This window comes from Canis aureus, chromosome 10 (genome assembly GCF_053574225.1).
Source record: "Canis aureus isolate CA01 chromosome 10, VMU_Caureus_v.1.0, whole genome shotgun sequence".
NCBI lineage: Eukaryota > Metazoa > Chordata > Mammalia > Carnivora > Canidae > Canis > Canis aureus.
Window position 1 is genome coordinate 63383254 of NC_135620.1, and position 24160 is coordinate 63407413.

The 24160-nt window shown below is 40.8% G+C and overlaps 1 protein-coding gene across 2 annotated transcripts in view; it reads left to right on the forward strand.

The window, feature by feature from the left end:
* Positions 1-17639: 17639 nt before the first annotated feature.
* Positions 17640-24160, forward strand: part of TMEM38B (transmembrane protein 38B) — a 50429-nt gene continuing 43908 nt past the window's right edge. Inside the window, exon 1 of one of the 2 annotated variants that reach the window (XM_077912787.1) lies at positions 17640-17853. In XM_077912787.1, coding sequence (XP_077768913.1) covers positions 17742-17853 — 112 coding nt within the window. In that variant the 5' untranslated portion in view covers positions 17640-17741. The remainder of the gene's footprint in view (positions 17854-24160) is intronic. The other variant, XM_077912788.1, reaches the window with a different exon arrangement.

The following is a 24160-nucleotide window of genomic DNA, read 5'->3' on the forward strand; positions in this document are numbered from 1 at the left end:
AAATTGAGTCTCCAGAAACGGATAGCTGGGTAAAGGTGGGATTAGAGTCTGCTACTGCCTGGTATCTCTAGCAGAGCTGTGTCCACGAAGGAGTCTGTCTAATAGTTGCTGTGGTTGCAGATGAAGTGGTGGGAGTGCCATGGGAGTGGTAAATACCTTGACCTCTTTTTCTCCTGCTACCCTCTGCTCTGCTACTGCCTTTCATTTGTTAGCCCAACTAGAGGCCCAAGAGTAGGGAGGCCAGAGTGATGGAGGCTGAGGTTTGTACGGGTCTACCTCCTGGGGCATAGAGAAAGGCAGTTTTCCTTGCCTCCCACATGAGGATCCGGTAACGCATTTTAATGAAAGGTTTTTGATACCTATTGAAATTGGATGAGATATATAATATTAATGTATTTCCTAGCAGTGTTTGGATAAACCTTTACTTGGCCATGATATAATTATCATGATAAAAAATAATTGTCATGATATAATTATAAATAATTTCATATATGTTCCTAATCGATATCTTGGCCATGTTGTAAAATATCCCTGAAAAAGTCAGACTTACAAAAGCTATCTTTACTAAAATCTACGTGGGAAGGAAGAGAATCTTCTCTAAGGATACCTTGTGCCACTTCCCTTTATGCCACCCCACCAACTCTGCCTATGTAAAAGATGTATGAAGATGTAATTGTTTCAACCCACAGCTCAAGAGATATGTGGGTTGTCAGAGTTAGTGAGCTTCTCAGGCCTTCTCCTTATCACCTTCTTACCCTTTTCTCTAGATACCAGGCCTCCACACCCCCATCTCACACTCAGCGTGTTCTGCATGCTTACTTTGGCTTCTAGAAGATAGAAATGATTTTCCTACCTGCCTCCTCAGACTAAATTTTTGCCCCTAGATTCCAGACCTTCTGAAAACAACCTTGGAGTATCTTCTTCATCTTCCCTGAGAGACTGAATGGCTCTAGGCTCCAGGAGGAAAGATGTTCCACCGCAGAGACTGAGAAGGAAAGATGTACTGGACAAAAGATGGGGAGACAAGGCAGACAAAAGTCAGCTTGTGGGACTAGTAAACTCTTCACATTGTGTTTGAATATCATGATATTGATACCATGATACACCTACGTAGATATACAACATAAACAGATGCCAGTATGGCAAGGTGGGGATGCAGAAGGGAAGTATAAACACCTCAAGGAAGGGTCACTAATATCCACTGAGAGCCTATTATATTTTATAAATGCTATCTCTGATAGTCCTAATAACCATTTAATGGTAGTATTTGTTCCACTTTACAGTTGGAGGAATTGTGGCTTAAAAGAGTCTAAGAGACAAATCTGAGATCACATCGTGATTTACTGCATACATAGAGTCCTTCCTTAGTTTTCAAAATAATGAAAATTGCAGTTCTATGCATAAATGGCCCATAGCAGAGAAAGCTGCACTCAGTCAAAAAGTTTTCTGGCTTCCCTTGTTATAATAAGTTGATTGTTGGCTTCTAAGCACACCTTACCCAAAGGCCTAAAACAGCTACCACCACCTAGCTTTCCCCCACTTCTTTTCCAGAAATAAAGGAAACATACAGAAGTCCAATTCAGAAAGTACCGAAATCAAACATCCAGTGAACTTTGTTCCCTGTAAGTAAACCCCTTATCAGTCTCTTGCAGAGATTCTAAAACGCTTATCTCGATAGACCAGATTATGGGGCTGACCCACTCTCAGTGCTGAGTAGGAATCAAACAGGCATTCTCTTCTGTCAGCAACTCCTGCCTTGCCAATCCAGATAAATCAATTAATGGGATGCAGAGCTGCTGTCTTGCCTTTCTCTTCCTGATGCTTACCTCCCCAAGCTCCCCCGGACTCCTCAGTGCCCTGTTTAATACCATCTAAGAGTCCTTATTTACAAGAGGGCTTGTGCAGGTGCAAGCTTTCAGGCCAGCAGCACAGGAGCAATTGTCGCCCCTCCCCCTTGCAAGCTCCAGCCTCCCCTCTTTGTGAGATACTTTTGTTTTCTCCGCTTTTCAGACCAAAGACGTCCCTCAGCAGCTAATCTAATCGGATTATGCTAATTTATACTTCATGAACCTAAACAGCATAACTAGATCTGCAGAGGGCTAAGGCCAGGAAGAGAGGGACAACGACTTTGTTGGTAAACCTACCCCGCAAAAAAGTGCAAAAAGAAAGCACGTCCTGTGTTTAGCCACACAAAGCTGCTACTCTGGAAAGCCTACAGAGCTCTTGACAATTTAGAGTGCCCAGAGGTCTCTGTGTTCCGAACAGAAAAGGCAGTGCAGTGAAGGCACAATTAGGACTGCACTGACAAGGCTGTTTTTTCCCTCTTAAAAAGTAAGGTTCCTCTTCGTTTTTTTACCCAACTGACTCACATTTACCCTCTTGGTTAATCAATATATAAATTCAAAAAAAAAAATATAAATTCAGAAGCTGAAGCTGAATGGTACAGTTTAACATTCACTGGATCCTACTACTCATTAAGGATGATGCTTTGTGCTATGGGCTGCACAAAAGTGTTGAAGCCTTAGTACTTGCCTTTCAGAATTTATACTCTGATAGGGAAAGATATCCAGGTACAGAAATTATGAAACACCTCAGTGAGGAGATTGCATTCCTTTAATTTGTTTTCTCTGCCTCATGCTTGAGGACCCTGCTAGTCATCTTTCACAACCTTCCACGGGTTATTTTTAAAATAACTTATATTCATATGAGGCTTTGTGTTAATTCAAATTACATAAGTATATAACTTCATAACAGACTGAGACAATTCACTTACAGAGCTGACAAGCTTGACTATCCTAAAATTAGTGAATGATTCAGGCCTTCTCAGTTCACATGCTTACTTCGTCACTTCTCCCTCTCCATCACTTCCAAAATAGCCCAAATATGCATCAAATATCAGATTCCATCAGAAGAACAGAAAGGCATATTTCATCTCTGCTGTATGTCCCCTCCTCATTTTTGTCTGAAAACTAAAAAGATCACTCTTATCATCTCATAGCTTCAGACCCTGGTTAGAATGGAGAATGGAAAGGCAGAGGGTTAGAAGTGGAATCTCTTCAGACAAAAAAATGTCTTAAAACCAACAATAAGTTGAGTAAGGAAAACATTTTTCTGCTAAGAAATGGTTTATTTAAGCATATCCGAAATCTTCCACCAGTAGTTTTAATTTCCTCATATGGTCGAATGTTATAAGCCAATCTCAGACTTTTGTTATAGTTTAACATTCAGTAATCTAAACAATGATGAATATTTAAACATATTCATCTTGGTATAATTTTGCTGCAAATGGCCTTCTTTGCCACTATAATGATGCCCTTCTGGATTTTTAGTGCTCATTTAGGACACTCTTGTCAAATTCGTATAATGAACTAAGGGCTGGGGGTTAGGTGGATGTTGGCTGACACTTGGAACTTTCCTAAACTAATAACTCTATTGGCTTCACTCAAAACAAGTATAATGGACATAGCTCTGTGAAAAAAATGACTTCTTTATGAAAATGGTAATGATATAGATTTCTTTTAAGCCTAGAATTTGAAAAAACTTGGCTAACATTAGAAAAATCTGATGAGTGAGAAATGTTTGCATTGTATAAAGTTAGGTATTTCATAGAAAATACTAGTAGACATTTTGGTTATGCTAGAAAATATATGATTGAATTCACTCTGGCAGTTTTTCCCCTATGTGTTATATCGACCCCAGGATTTTCCAAAGCCAGAACCCAGTCAATACATGAACAAAACGAGAAGTTCAACAAAGAGATAGAAATCATTAAAAAGAACCAAACAGAAATTCTAGAGCTGAAGAAGAATAGGAAGACTGAACTGAAAATTTCAATAGAGAGCTTCAACAGCAGACTCAATCAAGCAGAATAAAGAATCAGCACACTCAAAGACATGTCATTTGAAATTATCCAGTTGGAGGAACAACAACAACAAAAACCCAAAAACCACAAAATAGAAAAGAAAGAGTGAAGAAAGCCTATGGGATGTATGGCATATCTTTATGAAAATGAATATATGCATTGTGGAAGTCTCAGTAGGAAAAGAAAGGGAAAGGGGCAGAAAAATTATTTAAAGAAATATGGCTCAAAACTTCCTACTCATCAATGGATGGGTAAGGAAAATGTGGTATATATGTACAATGGAGTATTATTCAGCCTTTAAAAAGAAAAAAATCCTGCCATTTGCAATAACATGGATGAATCTTGAGGACATGCTAAAAAACAAACCAGGTACAGCAAACAGATACCACATGATATTGCTAACATAAGGAATCTAAAATAGTTAGATAGAAGCAGAGAGTAAATGGTGGTTGCCAGAGGCTGGAGGGAGAGGGAAATAGAGACGTCTTAGTCAAAGAGGACAAAGTTTCACTTATACAAGATGAATAAGTCCTAGAGACCTACTGAACAGTTTAGAGCCTATAGTTAACAATATTGTATTATATACTTAAAACTGCTAAGAGTAGATCTTATTACACTTAAACACAAAATAATAACAAATAAAGAGATGGGAGGAAAATTTTGGAGGTGATGGATTTGTCTATGACATAGCTTATAGTGATCATCTCATGGGAGTATATTTATCTCCAAACTCATCAAGTTGTGTACGTTAAATATGAATAAGCTTTTTGTATGCCAATCATACCTCAGTAAAGTGTTGTTTTCTTTTTTCAAATAGGAAAGATCAAATAGTTATTAGATCTAGCGATGAGATGTATTGGGGCTTCTTATAAAGACACAGAGTCCCATCCCTGTGACTCTTTCATTATTTATAAAGACCCCATTCTCTGGAGTGGCATGTGACACTAGTTCCGCCTCCCCGCCCTGTTCTTTCCTGCTGCTCTGCACCAGTTCTCCGGGCCAAGTAGTCGCTAGTCTTTGGACTTTGTGGGAATGTGGTAGTGGGAGGATGTCATATGTTTGAGGTCTTGCAGAAGTTGGCAGCAAGTTTTCAGTTTCACTCTTTGGCTATTTTCCCAGCTTCCAATCCCCATCCAGTAAATGCTGCAATTACCCTGAGACTAGTGGGAATCCTTGAGCTCTCTGTCCTTCTGAAAGATGCAAAAGATTATCTGCTTTCTGCACTTAGTTTTTGATAGATAAATATGTCATGCAACAAGGCCCCACGAGGTACCAGTAGACATAGCAATGCGGCTTAGAGAACATGATGCCGGGGTGCGGGGTGTGTGTACGTATGTGTGTGTGAGTGTGTATGTGTGTGTACAGTGCTTGGCCCATGCTTCTGTGGGTGGATATATATAAACAGGAGCAAGAGAAACAGATTGCTCTATAAAATAGTCCATCGAATAGTGGCTGATTTGCCGGCAGGACAATTATCTTTCCACTTTAAACAAATTGTTGCATCAGTTCATGGACTTGTACTTGGGCTTCAACCAGACAGCTGTTACACATTCTAGACCTGTAGACCAGAGTCCTGGTCAAATTCCAGGTCTCTTCTTTTAGTCAGAAGCAGGACACACTGTGAATTAAACTCTGGGAGAGTACTGCTACTCAGAGGCCTGATTTGCTGCTATGAGATTGGCAAAGAGCTTCCTGAAGGAAATCCCCTGCTTTGTAGCCAGGGATGGCAGGCAAACACTGTGGAGTACACATGAGGTTATGACTCGAGTTCATTTGCTAAGCAGCTATTCCCCAGACTTTCTCAACCTCTCGAGCTTGTGTTAGGAGATCATCTTCCAGGGGCTCTCATAGTACCCTGTGCTGTTATAGCAGTCATCAGGTGCCATGTGGCGCCTTGCTATGAGAGACGAAATGGTTCCTTGGAGTCCAATACCTTGGAACCTTGGAACAAAGAGAGGCCCGCAGGGGCTATACCATCAGGCAGCACCAAGAAGTGCCGGCACTGAGGTGAAGCCCTGAGTCCTGGACTGGCTTTCAGTTTTATTATCGTGGAATGTAAAGTATGCAGAAGCAAGGAAGGAAAACAACTCAAGAAACCAGTCATGTGAGGGACAGCAGGGAACTGCATATGTGACTATCTGCAGGGGTCTCAGAAAAGCATTAAGTAGGGGGCTGCTGGGGATGGGAGAACTGACCTCAGCAGGCCTGGCTATCTTATCCACCATCATTGCTGTTTTCAGGACGGATGGATGGCAGGAATAATTGGCTTTTGCCATACACATAAAGCTGCTGCCATTTATTTTTATTATTTTTTTAAAGATTTATTTATTTATTCATGATAGACACAGAGAGAGAGAGAGAGAGAGAGAGAGGCAGAGACACACACAGAGAGAGAGAGAGAGAGAGAGAGAGAGAGGCAGAGACACAGGCAGAGGGAGAAGCAGGCCCCAAGCAGGGAGCTGGATGTGGGACTTGATCCCAGGTCTCCAGGATCACTCCCTGGGCTACAGGCGGCACTAAACCACTGCGCCACCGGGGCTGCCCTGTTGCCATTTATATATGGCCCTGTTCTTACTGTTTCTTTTACCGCTGAGGTCCTGCTCTCCCACAGTCATGCTACACAATCTTTGTTCATTTGTCTGTGTGCCAAGTAGAACAAAGCTCCCAAGAGCCTGGAGGTGTTCTTCATCTGCCCATAAAGTTGATCAGGTGCATGAACCAGCCTATTAGAATTTCCTCACAAATATCTCACAAGAATCCAATGTAGGCAGAGATGCTGGTGGTCATTTTTCATATAACTATTGAACCATTCACCATTCTTCTTCTGAATGGCAATCTTTAGGGGAATTGATGTATTCTCTTCCTTACCCCTACTGACTCTCATGATCTAGAAGCCTTGTGGAGAATAGAAATCTATTCTATGCTTCATGAAATCTGAGCCTGACTTCAGGTATCCTTGCCACCCAGCTCTGACTTCAAAGTGCGCACTAAAATTTGTATGTCTGGAGCCCGAAGTATTCATTTGTTTAAGCAACAACACAAGAATCTTAGCCCGATTTAGCTGAAATTACTTCCTTTCAAGGAGAAGAGAACTCTTGTAGCATCTAGAGGCTTACAACTGAAGGACTTGGCATCTGACCTCCTCTCCCTACTTTTTAAGCATCCCTGCCCCTGAATATATATTTAAAAGTAGATGATACAAAGAATCAACCATTCTTAAGGCCCAAGATTTTTAGCACCTGCAGATTAATGCCAGAGTGACTATTAACTTCATCTTCTCTTCTTCATTCTTTAGGAAACAGACTTCAGGAGAGTATGAACTAAGAAAATTGCATGCAGCTTCACTATTTTTTCTCAGGGTTCCAGAGGAAACCTCTGATTGAACAGATAACATAACATTGCCTTTGACTGAATTAGGATAGGTTTTTATACCTTGGCTTATCACGCTACTCCCACAGAGACTGAGCTCTTCCTGGAGAGACAGAAAACCCAGTCAGGGCCAGACTTCCTGCCAAGCCCCAAGCTGCCTAGTAAGTTTGTTAGAAAATGTCATTCCTCCTCTTTACTTGAAAAAACTTTTTGAGGTATAAAATACAAATCAAAATGTACACATCTTAAAAGTATAACTCCATTTTCAATAAAGTGAACACAGCAACATCATAGTAAAGAATAGAAACTCCAGAAGCTCCCTTCTCCTGCCTCCAAGAGCAACCACTCATCCCTATTTTCAACTCCATAGATTAGTTTTGCCTGTTTTTTGAATTCCATTAAATGGAATATTGTGTTTGAGAGTCATGATTCACTGATATTGATGCAAGTAGCAATATTTCATTCATTTTCATTGCTGTACAGAATATTGTGTTTGTGTCTGTGTGTGTATACCTATATAGCAACTGGACATCACAATTTATTCACCCATATTTATTTTGACAAACATTTGTGTTGTTTACAATTTTATGCTATTATAAATAATGGTGCTATTCATATTTGTGAGTGGAATTTGTAGATCTGAGGATATCTATGTTCACCTTTAGCAGTTTTCCAAAGTGGTTGCATAATGTTAGACTCTTGCCAGCAGTCTATGAGAGTTTAAGTGGCTTTATATTTTTACCAGCACTCGGTATTGTCTCTCTTTTTAATTGTAAACATTTTAATAAGCAGGTTTTTTTTAAGATTTTTATTTCTTTATTCATAGAGACACATACAGAGAGAGAGGAGCAGAGGCACAGGCAGAGGGAGAAGCAGGCTCCATGCAGGGAGCCTGATGTGGGTCCCCAGGATCAAACCCCGGGCTGCAGGTGGCGCTAAACCACTGCGCCACTGGGGCTGCCCAATAAGGAGGTTTTTAGAAAAGATTTTACTTATTCATGAGAGACACAGAGAGAGGCAGAGACACGGGCAGAGGGAGAAGCAGGCTCTATGCAAGAAGCCCAATGTGGGACTTGATCCCAGGCCAGCAGATGCTTAACCGCTGAGCCACCCAGGCATTCCTTAATAAGCAGTTTTAATTTGCATTTCCATGATGACTATTGAAGTTGGGACCTCTTCATGTATTTATTGGTTATTTGGTTATCCTCTTTTGTGAATTATCTGTTCAAGGTTTTGCTGTTTTGTACTGAACTTAAAAAAACTAATTGACTTTTATTTATTGATATATATGAATTCTTTATATTTTGGGGGTAAGACTTTTCTGTTGGGAGATAAACACATATGGCATGTATCTTCTTCCACTTTGTGTTTGCCTTTTTTTTTTTTTTTTTAATTTATTTATTTATTTATGATAGTCACAGAGAGAGAGAGAGAGGCAGAGACACAGGCAGAGGGAGAAGCAGGCTCCATGCACCGGGAGCCTGATGTGGGATTCGATCCCGGGTCTCCAGGATCGCGCCCTGGGCCAAAGGCAGGCGCCAAACCGCTGCGCCACCCAGGGATCCCTGTGTTTGCCTTTTTATTCTCTTAATGGTGACTTTTGATAATTAGAAGTTAATTTTAATGTAAGCCTATTCATCAATTTTATTCTTCGTGGTTTGAGCTTTCTTTGAGGAGATGTCTAAAGACTAGTCCTTTTTGATGCAACTTTTCACCCGTCTGGAAGAAATCTTCGTGTGGCTCCTGCCCAGTGTTAGCATCAGTAATTTTGTAATAGCTAGTCATCCATACCTTGTCATTAAAGTGTTCCTTGCTTCATTGGCTTGACTTTTTTCACCTGACATTTTTGTTCTGGTAATGTTTGACTATGGTCCTGCTAATGACAGCTGACTAAACTTTATCTGCCCCTCAGGTTGTATTTCTTAGTCTCAGCTATTATCTGACTGACCAGACTTGCCAGTTACCCACTCTAATTAGCTAGTCTCAATGTCCCTATATCTAATTTTATCCTCAGTCTCTCTCGTGGTTATGGATGTGCAACAACTGTTAGCCCAGTTGTCCTAACCTCCGTCTGGTAGAGAATGTTCCCAGCTCTTCTTTAGAGAGTATTCTGGTTAACTTTTTTTTTTCCTTTGGCACCTCAAAGTTAGGTGAGTTTACAGGATTGGAAGCCTTGTCAAAGACTTTTCTGAATTGAACTGGTAGACTTCAATATGGATGGCTTCTGGGTGAGAAAATGTAATAAGAGAACTCAAGGAAACCTCAACTATGTGACTTTAGTCAAAGCAATAGCGTTGTTTTCATGGACTAAGGGAAGCATTATTGTTATTTCTATTTGGGCACACATAATTATTAGGTACAAGGCTAAAGACAAGGAAATAAAAATAAAAAGCAAAACACAAAAGTAAAAGGGAGCAAATAAGGGAGAAATACCTACATTTTTTCTTGGAATGCTAACGACGGTTTCACTGAGCTTACTGAAGTCTGTCACCTAAGCATCCTTTTCTATTGCACACAGATGATTTTGTTCATTATTTAGTTAATATATACTAGATCACAAGTTTGAAAGTGCTTTTATGTGATAGATTTTTTTAAAAGAAATTAGGTCCCAATTGAATTATGTTCATGATAAGAGAAAATTATTAAAGTCCTTATAATGCTGGTTAAGTAAATTCTGAATAGTAACTGACATTTATTGAGGGCTTTGTATGTGCTAGGCACTGTTCTTAACACACATTAATATATTTAATCCTCACAAAACCCCATGAGGTACAGAGTATTATGTTCACCATTTTATTTATTTATTTATTTATTTAGTTAGTTAGTTAGTTAGTTAGTTATTTTTGTTGTTCACCATTTTAGAAATGAGAAAACTGAGGTACAGAGAAACTTGCCCAAGATAATTCAGCTAGCAAGGAGCAGAGCCAGAATTTGACTCAGGATCCCTTGCTTCAGCACCTGCAATCTTAATCACTATTCCTCTAAAATTAATAAAATCTATATAACTTCAGTAGTTAAGAAAGCAGTAGGAAAAAATATCTAATTCCCTTCCAAGAGGTCTGAATATCATAGGAGAAGACTGATAGCTAAGGTTTATCAAGCAAGTACTCATGTGTTAGGCACTATGCTAAACAATTTTTTTCAAAGATTTTATTTATTTATTCATGAGAGACACACAGAGAGAGGCAAATACATAGGCAGAGGGAGAAGCAGGATTCCTGTGGGGAACCTGATGCGAGACTCGATCCCAGGACATGGAGATCATGACCTGAGCCAAAGGCAGACGCTCAACCACTGAGCCACCCAGGTACCCCTATGCTAAGCAATTTATATGCATGCGCTATTAGTTTTGAAAACAACACTACTTATTAAATACTGTTAATCCTAAATTAAGATGAAGGCACAGGATTAGAGAGAGTTAGCAATTGCTTTCTACAAGGTTACACAGTAAATAGCCAGCCAGTCTCCAGAGACCGTGTGTTTTATATTACCACTATGCTACCCTGTCTCCTAGGATGAGAGTTTCCCAAGTGAACCCCTTAGTATAAAATGGAAAATGCAATTTTATATGCTGCTACTAGCTGGCTAAACTTCACAGAGAGGTAGCTAAGGAGATGGAGGGAAAGACTTTGCTGTTAGATTTGACGGGCCCCATTTGAAAGATGAGATACATATTTATTGAGTGAATGAACATTATAAATAAGCTGATAGTCCAGCTGAGTATAGTGGTGATAGGAAGAGATTTGTGCAGGGTTTTCCTTGCTGGATTTCCAGTTTCATGAACTGCTTGGAGGGAAAAAAATAGATTTCCATGTTTAAAATACTTTGGGGAATTATTCCCTTCTTAGATAATCATAATGCCTCTAAGAAGTTGTGCTGTTATTAACAATCTTCTCTTGGGGCACCCAGGTGGTTCAGTCAGTTAAGCATTGGACTCTTGATTTCAGCTCAGGTTATGATCTCAGGGTCGTGAGATTGAGTCCCTGGGAGGTGCCACATTCAGTGGGGAGCCTGCCTGAGATTCTCTCTCTCTTTGTCTCTCCTCTCTCTCTCTCCCCACCCTTCCTTTGCCCCTCCCCCTGCTTACCCATGCACACCCTCTAACATAAATACATCTTTAAAAAAATATTCTCTTTAAGTTTTCTTTTTTTCAGACTAAGGAAACTTGTTACTAATTTTTCTATGCAAAACCATAAGAACGTGGATAATAAATACTAATAAATCTTTACATTTTACAGATTTTACATCTAATGTGATTTATACAGATTTACAGATTTTTAAGGAACTTTGAGTGATTGAAGCAGACCATGCTGTCCACAGAAACATATGCAATTCCACTAACTGACATAGATTTAAAAATAGACCTGGGAAGCATGTAATATAGATGAATTCTGTATGAAACCTAGACGGCTTTGGGCTCAAGCAATGGAATACATGTTTATTGTCAGTTGTCCTATAAGGGCAGCTTTAAATTGGATTAATTTGCCTCAGTGATTGTTACTGGACAGAGACCACCTGCAACTGCATTTACCTTCTCTATTTGTACTTATGGACCCTCCTCACCATTCATTCCCTGTTATTTGGACACACTTCTGAACCTCTAAGTAGGATTCCTTTGGTTTGACCAAATGTTAGGGGCATATTATGTTCTCATTGCTCATGTTTTGGTTTAACCAACCCATCTACACAGATCACTTATGTTTTGTGAGTTCCTAGCTTTAGCTACATGCATTTTCTTTCAAACCTCACTCATCGACCTCATTTTCTAATCTCTCTCTTTTGCTTATCTTCTAGTGCAACAAGATGTTAATTGGGACTTACTATCTTGGAACGCCCCTAAGACAAAAGATGTTACCTTCATATTCTAAAAAGAGGAGGTAGGCCATCTAACTGAGACTTACAGATAACAACTGGTCCAGAGACCTTTGCTCCCAACACCCCAAGATGTCAACAATTTGAAAGGAAATTCATAGAAGGGAATTCAAAGGTTTGGTGCATTTGCTTTTCTACTCCTCTGTCTGTGAGGAAGTAAGTACACACCTCTCCACCATGCCAATTCAGACGCTATTTAAACAGGTATAGGATTACTTTTTTTCTCAAATAACAGTAAGCCTGAGAAACGAACTAGGGTGGTGGAAGGGGAGGTGGGTGGAGGGTGGGGGTGACCGGGTGGCAGGCACTGAGGTGGGCACTTGATGGGATGAGCACTGGGTGTTATTCTGTATGTTGACAAATTGAACACCAATAAAAAATAAATTTATTAAAAAAAAAAACAGTAAGCCTGAGAGAGATAGCTGATATCTTCAGTTATCTGCTATTTTCTTGACCTTCTCTCATGGTCACATGATGGCTGTTCCAGCTCAAGGCAGAAATAAGACCCATATCAAGAGCATGGGTCACCCTTGTGAGAGAAGCCACAGTGCTTTCCCCAACCTGTTTGTCTATTCTTTTACCAATATCACAGTATCTTGATTACTGAGGTTATATGTATAATACGTCTTAAGGTCAAGCAAGCAGAATCAGTCTACCAGCTGTGTTCTTCTTCACTTTGTTTTTAGAAGCATTCCAACAGACTCCCTCTTCATTTTCATTTGCCAGTATTTTAATACATGGTCACTCCTTGCTGAGAGGCTGTAAAAGCCATATTTAAAGTTTTAATTCAATGTGCAAAGTTAGATATACCTGTTGAGTTAGCCTGATGGTGTCTGCTGCAACTGTAGATGTCGGGAAACCTAGCTATGCAGAGGTCCATGGCATCATTGCCAAACCTACAAATGTACCACATGAATGGGTCAGCGCTGGGAACCTCCCATAAAAAGTATCAATAGCCACAAAAAAACCCGAGAACTATAACCAACACTTGTTAACCACAAGACCTTTGTTCCTTTTCTATAATGTCGCTACCTTTTACCTTGACTTTGGAGGGGACAGAAGATGGAAGGGGCAGATGAGGAAAGATGAAAGACCTTTCTTCTATGGCAAGTTTCTGGGCTAGGCAGACCAAGCTGATGGAATGGGAGAAGTTCTGAATTAGATGCAAGACTGACAATTTAGCTGTAGTAGACTTTAACATTTTCATTTCATTTTATTTTTTAGTATGTTTAATGACAAGAAGCAATGGGATCTGCTGAGATAATGTTAAAGGATGGGAAGGGGAGATCTGACACAGGATTATAGTTGGGCGTGGGGTTTCTGGAGGAAGATAAATTCACTTCCTGATTGTGTCCCACTGAGTTCAGTTCCTTCAACAAACTGGTTATGCTATAAACTACAAACCCTTTTTCTAATCCTGACTGCTGACCCATTGCCCTGACTCCTAATAAGTCTTTCTGGCTCTTAACTGGTATCCTTTTCATTGCTGTAGGGGTGCTGAAACTGTTATTAAAAGACAACTTTAAGAATAATATTTGGTGTCTGTGGGATAGGAGAAAGCCCAGGAGGAGTACTTAGGAGAGATTGTAACAGGATAATAACCAATCCTGGTTTGTCACTGACTGCCTTTGTGATCTCTTTGTCACCCTGGGTTTCCTACTCTGAAATAAATGGGCTAAAGAAAATGATTGTAATAGACACCTCTTGTGATGGTTGCCTCGTTCACTTTATTCTCAGGACATTGCCTCTGATACCTAGGGATGCTATGGGTCCATGTGCCACAGCCTCCCTTTAGAGCTGATTAAGCAGGAGAGGACATCTATCCCAGGCCAGGCAGGCTCTCTTTCCTGCAGTATTGAATAGGGGAGCGCAGAGATGGAACAATGTTGACATTGACCATCATTAGTAACTGAGAGCAAGCCACCCCCACCTGCTGCTGCTGGCCTCAGAAATTCCCAGCTTCTTGCTCTTCTTAGGGCTTAATGGCTCAATTCTTCCTTTCATCTGATTCTGCAGTTTTTCAGTAAATCCTTCACTTTGTTTAAGCTGCCCCAAACTGTTTTCTATGACCTGCAATCCACGGTAATTTTTTAAAGGGTCCATTCAACTTCTAGAATGTTATTATTCTTTGATTTAACGGTACCTGTTAATCTTGAATGGAGATGAGTTGTAACCTTGGGTGTTGGTAACCACAGACACCTAGCAGCCACGCAGTGGTGAGTGACTGCAGTTTTGGCAGTCCTTACACTGATGAATACTGAGATATTCCTTTTAATAACATCAGATTTTTAATCAGGTATATTTACATTTGTTACACAGGGAGAACAGTTTTAGTTTGATAGTTTATGTTAGAGGTATATGTGATGTTTATAGAAAAGGATTTGCCTCCAGGGCAAGAAATAGGTAACCAAGTAATATTTTAAAAGTCACCATATCGAAAGGCACTATTATTAAACACTTGAGTCTAAAAAGTTGAGTGATACCCAAATTGGTTCATCACTTAAATCTCATGCACTAGCAGCCCACTTAACTGATTAAATTCAGTGGGTATTTTGAATGCAACTGATGTTCTTTAGTTAATTCTCGGAGATAATGCTGGATATTAAAAAAGTTGAATTCAAATTAAACATTTTGTTGTAAAGGTCATGTAATATTACACTATAATTTGATATGGCATGGTATCAAATACCTATCAAAATAACTTTAGAGTGAAAATGTCTAATTGGAATATCAAAGTTTAGAAGTGTAATTAGCCCCTTTAATATGAAACCTAACTATGGGCCCTTTATGATTCTTTAAAAAGTTACTGTTACTGATTTCCCAAAGTGAAAGGCATGCCACTCAGTGGATGGAAAGCAGTATTGCAGAGAAGAGATAGCGATGATTACATTTTGAGATACTAGTTTTTGGGATTTTGCCACCTTGACTTGGGGGAATGGGTAAGCAAGCTGAGACTAAGAAGAGTTATGTGAGTTGTTCTAGAATTAACTTCATGATTAATATTAGTGGCACGACTGTAATGTTTGTATACAGAGATACAGACTGCAAAAAAATTATTTATTTATAAGGGTAGTTCTGAATGAGGGGCATTTTCATCCCAGCCTTCCACTGGGACATTTGGCAATATATGGAGACATCTTTGGCATGTGTGTGTTACTGCATCTATTGGGTAGAGGCTAGGAATGCTGTTAAACATCCTACAATGCATAAGACAGTCACCACAACAAAGAGCCAATAGTATTGTTGAGAAATCTGGTTTATGAAAATTAGTTTCACATGTTTTTGAACTCAAATTCTTTTTAGTCTAAACTCTTCTAGATATTCATATAATAAGACCAGCTTTACTTTCTAATAGATAAGCAATACTTTATAATACAAATTCATTTTTCTGCAATGATTATGTAACTTTGTAAACTGCTTCCAAAAGTCAGGAAAAGTTTGAATATTCACACTTAATCTCCCCCAATCTCACCTTGCTCTGTTACCAGTTCAAAGCCTTTCCTTCTTTCATTGCTCACTTCCTTTTTTTCTGGATTATTTTATTTTACTAAATAACTGAAGCACTGACCAGAAGCAAATATAGTGAGCATATTTAACATTTGGATACAAATTGTCTTTTTATAAGATTATAATTTCATTTTTCTTAGATTTACACATTTTTTTCTTTAGACTCTAGGCAGATGGAGACCCATCTAATTCTCAGTTTTTGAAAAGAAACAAGTTTCAGATTACTAGGAGAGCCTGAAATGATTCATTTCTTTCTGTTGGAATTAGTCTGTTTAGGGTAAGTAAAATGTTGGATTTACCTGCTTTTTAAAAAACTCTGATGCTTTTTATGTTGTCCTATTGGTCTTAATAATTGATTTAATTATACCTTAGAATAATAGTGGCATAGACTATCATTGGAGGTGTTGCAAAGAGTCCTTCATATATATTACTTTTTAAAGAACAAAATGCATCCTTTATGAAATTTAAGATTGTCAAATGTAAAACCTTTTGGGAAACACTATCCAAATTGTGCCCCTAAATTCATAACACTGCAATTCCAAAGATAAAGGAATGCATAAAAAGTATGGAAAATGAATACCCTTTGATTTTCCCAGTCTCCAGTCTCTTCTCACCAATTTACTCCTAAACTATTTGTTGATTGCACATTACCCTCCACCTCCATCAAAAAGGGAAAAACCCAGTTTAGTATAATGGTTAAGAGAATGGATTCTGGCTCTGATTTGTCTGAGCATAATGTAGTGATCAAGAGCTTAGATTCTGAAGCCAAGCCACATAGTTTGTGGTATGCCATTCAAGGATTTCTTTTCCAGCCTCATTTCTCACTTTGTAGTCTAGCCAAAATTCCTCTGTCCATCTCCTTCTAGCCTGTAAGGCCGGGTCATCTTACCACTTCCCTGAAATAGTCCTCCTCTTCTCGGAACTGCTCTAGCATGGCACCTCTGCTTCTCACTACCAGTTCTGTACAAATGACGTGTGTGCCTAGAAAACTTAATCTCTTGAGAAAACACAAGCTTACTGAGGGCACGATATTATTGTATTCTTTTTTAGATCTCCACTAAATCACGATGTGCCTTGCACACTAGCTTTGCTTGACAAATGTCAGGTGAATCAATTTAAAGAAGTTAATCCCACTCTGAACCTCTACCCCTCTGGCCTGTACAGGTTTATCCCAAATCATAGAACTTTATATTAAAAAGGATGAATGCAATGTATGTAAATCAAATCCCTAAAAAAATTTCTTGAGGACCCAAAAGAGTCCCCAAGACTCTACGAGGGCTATGCAATCAATACTTAGCATATTTCACATCTTAGGAGAAAAATTTAAAAGTTCTCTACATATGGCTTTAAAATAATAAATATGCTAAATGTTTTTTTTTTTAAAGATTTTATTTATTTATTCATGAGAGACACAGCGAGAGAGAGAGGCAGAGACACAGGCAGAGGGAGAAGCAGGCTAAGCTCCATGCAGGGAGCCAGACATGGGACTGGATCCCGGGTCTCCAGGATCACACCCTGGGCCAAAGGCAGGCCCTAAACCGCTGAACCACCCGGGCTGCCCAAATGTGCTAAATGTTAATGTAAGTAGTGCATTTTAAAATTCACTACGGAGGATCCCTGGGTGGCTCAGCAGTTTAGCACCTGCCTTTGGCCCAAGATGTGATCCTGGAGTCCCGGGATCGAGTCCCGCATTGGGCTCCCTGCATGGAGCCTGCTTCTCCCTCTGCCTCTCTCTCTCTCTCTGTGTCTCTCATGAATAAATAAATAAAATATTTTAATAAAAATAAAATAAAATTCACTACGTATATATTCCTCTGCCCATTCTCCTGGAGCTGGCACCGTTTGCAGCACGAAGAACGCCGGACGGACCCTGTCTGGGAGAACCAGGCTCGGCCCTGCAGGAACAGGCGGGAAGCCGCTGGCCCCGCCCACTCCCAGGACACGCCCCCGCCCCCGCCCCGCCCCGCCCCGCCCCGCCCCTAGCGTGCCGGCGCCGGGTCCCAGGGCGCACGCGCAGGGCTCCCGCAGGCGGCGCGCCCGGGCGCGAGGCGGCGGCCCCTCCCCCACCCTGGCCGCGCACCGCAGGAACCCGTCGCCGGGGCTGCTGCGGCTGCTGCTGTCGGTCGTCGTCATGGACTCTCCGTGGGATGAGCTGACCCTTGCCTTTTCTCGCACGTCTATGTTCCCCTTTTTTGACATCGCCCACTACCTGGTGTCCGTGATGGCGCTGAAGCGTCAGCCGGGTGAGTGCGGGAGCCGCAGACCGGCCGCCTCAGGGTGCCTCTCCCGGGAGGACGGCCGGAGCCGCCCGAACGGCCCGGGGCCTGGAGACGGGCTGGAGGGGCGCCGGGGCCGACCCGCCCGCCTCGCGAGCGCGGGGGAGACTGAGGCAGGGAGCGGGCGTGTGTGTGTGTGTGTGTGTGTGTGTGTGTGTGGCCCCGGGAGGCGTCAGAGGAGGCGCGACCGCGGGTGCGGACGCCGCGGCGGGCAGGGGCCGCTGACGGGGAAGACGCCGCTGCGGCGTGTGGGAGCCGGAGCCCCTGCACCGGCCTGGCCCTGGCCCTGCGCGGTCCCCGGGCGCCGCCGCCGGCCTGGGGACCCCCGGCGTTCACCGCTCACCTGCGGGGGCCGCCCCGGGCCTCCGCGCTCCAGCGCCGCCTGCCGCCCAGGGCGTGACCCCGGGGTCCCGGGATCGAGCCCCCCGTCGGGCGCCCCGCGTGGAGCCTGCGTCTCCCTCTGCCTGCGTCTCCGCCTCTCTCTGTGTGTCTCTCTCATGAATAGATAGAGAACATCTTAAAAAAAATAGTAAGAACTGTTCATCAGAAGACACCATTCAAGGGCTGAAGACACAGAGCACAACCTGAGAACGGGTATTTGCAAAACTAGAGCCAACAAAGGATGTGTAAATAAGGTGTATACAGAACTACATGTCAATTACGAAAAGACAATTCAGTAGGAAAAAAAAGTGTGTTTAAGGAAGAGGAAGACGAAGGAGAGAAACTTCAAGGGGCAGTTACACACACACACACACACAGAGTATTTCTAAAGAGCCAAGAAACATATGAAAAAGTGCCTAAGATGGGCCGCCCGGGTGGCTCAGCGCTTTAGCGCCTGCCTTCAGCCCAGGGCGTGACCCCGGGGTCCAGGGATCGAGTCCCACGTCGGGCGCCCTGCACGGAGCCTGCTTCTCCCTCCGTCTATGTCTTTGCCTCTGTGTCTCTCATGAATAAATAGATAAATAAAATCTTTAAAAAAAAAAAACCCGTAAAAGTCACCTGGGGACAGAGCCCCCCTGGGGACAGAGCCCCCCGGGGACAGCAAGTGGAGCTTGGTCGCTTGGAATAAGGAGTGGTTCTGGACTGCTCTGCAGCCCTGAAAGTTGTGTGGACGCTCAGAGAGCCCCAAGCAGGGACACTTGTCTTCTCCGTACCCAGCTCTGTCACCTTGCTCTGCAGCCGAATAAAGTGATTGTGGTTGGAAGAGAGGGGATCCCCCTTTTTCCGTCGTACGCGTGACGTCGTCCAAGGGTCGTTTGGCACGGTTTCACTATACAGCATTTTGAGGGTTTTTTTTAATCGTATATGGTCAAGGAGCAATATTCGTCTTTTTTACTCTCAGAGTATGTTTATGCCTGTATTGCTTTACTTCTGCAGTTATTCTGCTTGCCTTTTGGATCCTTTATGACTCTCTTCTTTCTTTGAGCTCAGGCATTTTTTTTTCCCCCCTTTCCTACGTTTTATCTGTTCATGCAGCCTGGTCCTTTAGGGAGAGTTCATTAATGAGTGAATGAGGGCTTGAAGAGGTGCTGTAACTCTTGGGGACTGTTTTTTGTTTTTGTTTTTGACTCTTTGCTCTCAGAAATATTTTTCACTTACATTGATGTTTGTAGCTCAGTCTTTTAAAGCATTGTTTGGTCGAAGTTTTGCCCTGGAAAAGGTGGATATTGTATTAAATCAGGACAGATAATCTGTGTAAGTGAAAGTGTTTCCCTGATTTGAAAAGAAGTACCTTATCATGCCATATTTAGTATTTGGAGTTTTCTTGTATAGGCCAAATCAGGTTCTCAAAGTGTGGCCTGGGAACCCTTGGGGTTCCTGACACTTCCAGGTCAAAATTAGTTCATAATAATATGCAAATATTATTTGTCTTTCTTTACACTCATTTTCTCACAAGTGTGCAGTGGAATTTTCCAGAGGCTACATGACCTGTGATGCTGTAACAGATTGAATACAGAAACAGATATGAGAGTCCAGCTGTTTTCTGCTTGAAGCCAGACATAAAAAAAGGATTTGCTAACATAAAACAGTGGGACCTTCCTCACTAAATGTTTGCTTTGGAAAACACGTATTTTTCATAAAGAATACATAATTGATGTTAACATTTAGTATGTTTATTATTTTTGAAATGAAAAACATTAAGTACTCCTTTAAAATTTTCTCAACAATTTCTAATAAGCTAAATATACCTGTTAACTCCCATAAAAGCTCTTTGGGGTCTTCAAGAACTTTTTTTTTCAAGTCTGACTTTTTAACCTTTAAACTGAAGTTTGTGATTTTTTAAAAGATTTTATTTATTTATTCATGAGACACACAGAGAGAGAGAGGCAGAGACACAGGCAGAGGGAGAAGCAGGCTCCATGCAGGGAGCCCGATGTGGGACTCAATTCCGGGACCCCAGGATCACGCCCTGGGCTGAATGCAGCTCTAAACCACTGAGCCACTCGAGCTGTCCTAAAGTTTGTGATTTTGGACAAAGACATACAGACATGTGATTGCCACCACTATCAAGATATCCAGTAGTTTCATCACTCACCCCAGATTCCCTCCTGCCCTTTGTAGTTGGCCTTCCTCTAGTCTCTGGCAACCATTCATTTGCTCACTAATTTTTAGGGGCGCAAGGAGTCCTGAGACCAAAAAATTTGAGAAGCGCTGGACTAATTTAATGCTGAAACAGTATTACATCTTGTGAATATATTTTATATATGTGTGTGTGAGAGAGAGAGAAACATACTTTATATTCCAGTACCAGTGCTTGTAAACAGGTGAAAATGATAGAATTCATACAAAAGAGTGTACCAATTTAAGCTTTTACCAGAAGTATGTTAGACTGCTTGTTTCTTCCTCAATATTTGCTACCCCCCCCCCCCACTGTTATCATTCTTAACTATCTTATCATTCTAATGATCAGAAAAATAGTTTTCATTTGTACCTGTCAGGGTTACTGAGTGAATGCTTCTTAAGTTTATTGGCAATTTGTATTTTCACTTCTCATTGAGTTGATCATATTGTTTTTTCTATTTAAATTGTAATGTAATACATTTTTAAAAATGATGAATCAGGGGCTCCTGGATTGCTCAGTCAGAAGAGCATGTGACTCTTGATCTCAGGTTTGTGAGTTTAAGCCCCATGTTGGGTGTAGGAATTACTAAAAAATAAATAAAAATAAAAATTAAAAAAATATTGAATCATCCTTATATTCTTGGAATAAACTCCACCTGTTTGAGGTATCATTTTAATTCACTAAGGATTTTATTTGCCAATACTTTGTTTAAATTTTTATTTAATTGGCAACTTTTTCTTATCCCCTGTTGACTGATTTCTCTAGAACTCAGACCTATTGTGCAATAAAACTATAATTCGTCTATGTAGTACCAGGATTCTTCTTATCTTTATTCTCTGGAGCACATTACTCCTTGAGACTCCTGACTTTTGGAATGTATTTTATCACTGCCCATACCTCTCTCCTCACTTGCCTACCATTTACATCTTATATATCTCTTCCTAGAGCTTAAACAATGCTAGTGGAAACAGGTAAAGGGGATTAACTCTTTCTTTCTGTGGTGTGGATAAGGACAGCGTCCCTTTGCTATTTGGTTCAAGTCGTAGGTTTCAAATCCAAGGAAAGATGATGGTTTTCCTCTTTCCTTTTCCACATGACTTGTATTTAATAATTTGGATTGTTTTTTATTTCTTAATTTACCTCCATTTGTCAAATAGTTAACTTTAGTTCCTCCTAAACCTTCGCATCTGATTTTCTATAGTTTTTAGTTTTGGCTAGTAGTCATAGGTTTTGCTTGTTTGTTTTCCTATTTTAGTAGGAAGTTGGAAAATGCTGTGTTGAGGGTTATTAGTCAGAAACCATTTAGCAGGGGCACCTGGCTGGCTTACTGGTTGAGCATCTGCCTTTGGCTCAGGTTGTGATCCCAGGACCCTGGGATCAAGTCCCACATCAGGCTCCCTGTGGGGACCCTGCTTCTTCTCCCTCAGCCTATGTGTCTGCCCCTCTTTCTGTGTCTCTCATGAATAAATAAAATCTTAAGAAAAACCCCACTTAACAGAAAGTTTATATCAATTTTAGTCTCTCTTATCTTACTTTTTTTTTTTTTTTAAGATCTTATTTATTTATTCATGAGAGACACGGAGAGAGAGAGAGGCAGAGACACAGGCAGAAGGAGAAGCAGGCTCTGTGCAGGGAGCCCGATGTGGACTCAGTCCCGGGTCTCCAGGATCATGCTCTGGGCTGAAGGCGGCGCTGAACCACTGAGCCCCCCCAGGCTGCCCCTTACCTTACATTTTATTTTTTTTTCTTATCTTACGTTTTAAATCTGCCTTCTCTCTTTTCTTATTTAAATCTTCATTAAAATTAACACATTTTTGCAATCATACATTCATATCCAGTTGCTATTTTTGGTAAAATTTCCTGAAAATTTAATCTACAGTTATTTCTACTTGATTTTTACACACACAATCTATTTTTCCTGTTAATTCTCCCCCACTATACTACAGGGGACAGTATTGGTGATCTGGCAAGACAGTGATATTAAGAAAGTTCATAGTTTAGGAATATCTAAAATATTTCAAATATTGCTAACCTCTCTCGAATCACAGGAAGTTCAGTTAAGCAAATGTTCATTGAAACTTTACTGTGTATCAGGCACTATATTAGATTTTTTTAAAAATATTTTATTTATTTATTCATGAGAGACAGAGAGAGAGAGAGAGAGAGAGGCAGACACACAGGCAGAGGGAGAAGCAGGCTCCATGTAGGGAGCCCGACCTGCGACTTGATCCCGGGACTCCAGGGTCACACCCTGGGCCGAAGGCAGATGCTAAACCGCTGGGCCACCCAGGGATCCAAGATGCTAAGGAGGGCAGCCCTGGTGGCTTAATGGTTTAAGATGCTAAGGATACCAAGACGAAAGATGTTGTTGTAGCCTTAACAGTGTTATTTTCTTCCATGATTTCTATCGTTTCCATATCACCAATGAGTTTTGCTTTCCAGAACTAGGAATCCAGGAATAAAGCCTATTATTGTTTCTCCTTTTAATTTGTGGGAGATGAAAGGATTTATATGTCAAGAATTTGTCAGTTCTGAGGATTCTGTAAAGGTGGCAGCATAATTTTGCTGTCTTTATGAATCCACACATAAAAGCATACAGAAAGGTACAAAAATCATAAATGTACATACAGCTCAATGAATTTTCAAAATGAGCACATCTGTTTAATCAATACCCAGATAAAAAAATTCATGAAACCCCAAAGCCTCTTTTGTTATGTGATGTTTTAAAAACTGACAGTTTGTTCTCCCAGTGTAGGGTGGAAAAGGATGTCTCAGAAATGACAGTTCATAATTTACTTCTATTAGAGAGTCTTAAATGTCTCCAATTTTTAAGTGAAAGAATATTTGATTGACAAGACATAAAATATTGGTCAGGCAGTGTGATGTGGTAAAAAGAGCTAATAAAATCAGGACACCAGTATTAAAACTCTATCACTAACCGGGTAGTTTGAGATAAATTAAAACCCAGTATTTCATCTGTGCAGTGAGTGGTCTGGACTAGAACAACAGCTGACCTGTGTTTCTTCCTTAAGAATCTCAGTTTTGGCTCTAAAGAGATGTTCAAGCTTCAAAGTTTTTTTTTTTTTTTTAAGATTTTTATTTATTCATGAAAGACAGAGAGAGAGAGAGGCAGAGAGACAGGCAGAGAGAGGGAGAAGCAGGCTCCCTGTGGGGAGCCCGATGTGGGACTTGATCCCGGGGTCTCCAGGATCACGCCCTGGGCTGAAGGCGGCACGAAACTGCTGAGCCACCTAGGGATCCCCTCAAGCTTCAAAGTTTAAAGATATTTTCAACCCATCCTTTGTTTCCCCAGTAGTGGTAAACTAACTGCTTTCTGTAGTTGGTAATTCTGTGAATCTGTAGTACGTTTTACCTTTTTAACAATCTAGTTAAAAATTTTATACTTAATGTCTTTATAGCAAATTCTCTCTATTAAAATAACTATGTATTTTGTTCCCTGACTGGACTCAGACGGTACAGAGTCCTAGCAGTGGAGTTTAACTTCCTACTTTCCAGTTTGCATATGTCAAGTTAGGATATCTAAAGTTCTGGCTACTTCCTGCCTAGATCCAGTCAGTATAATGTCATTAGTTGTAGTGGGCCAGTGTGATGTTGGATGGATTTCCAATATGATCAAAATCTCTGTGACTTTGTTAGAGAACAGGAGAGTTGACATAGAACTAAGGCAAGATTGCAATATACTGTTCACCT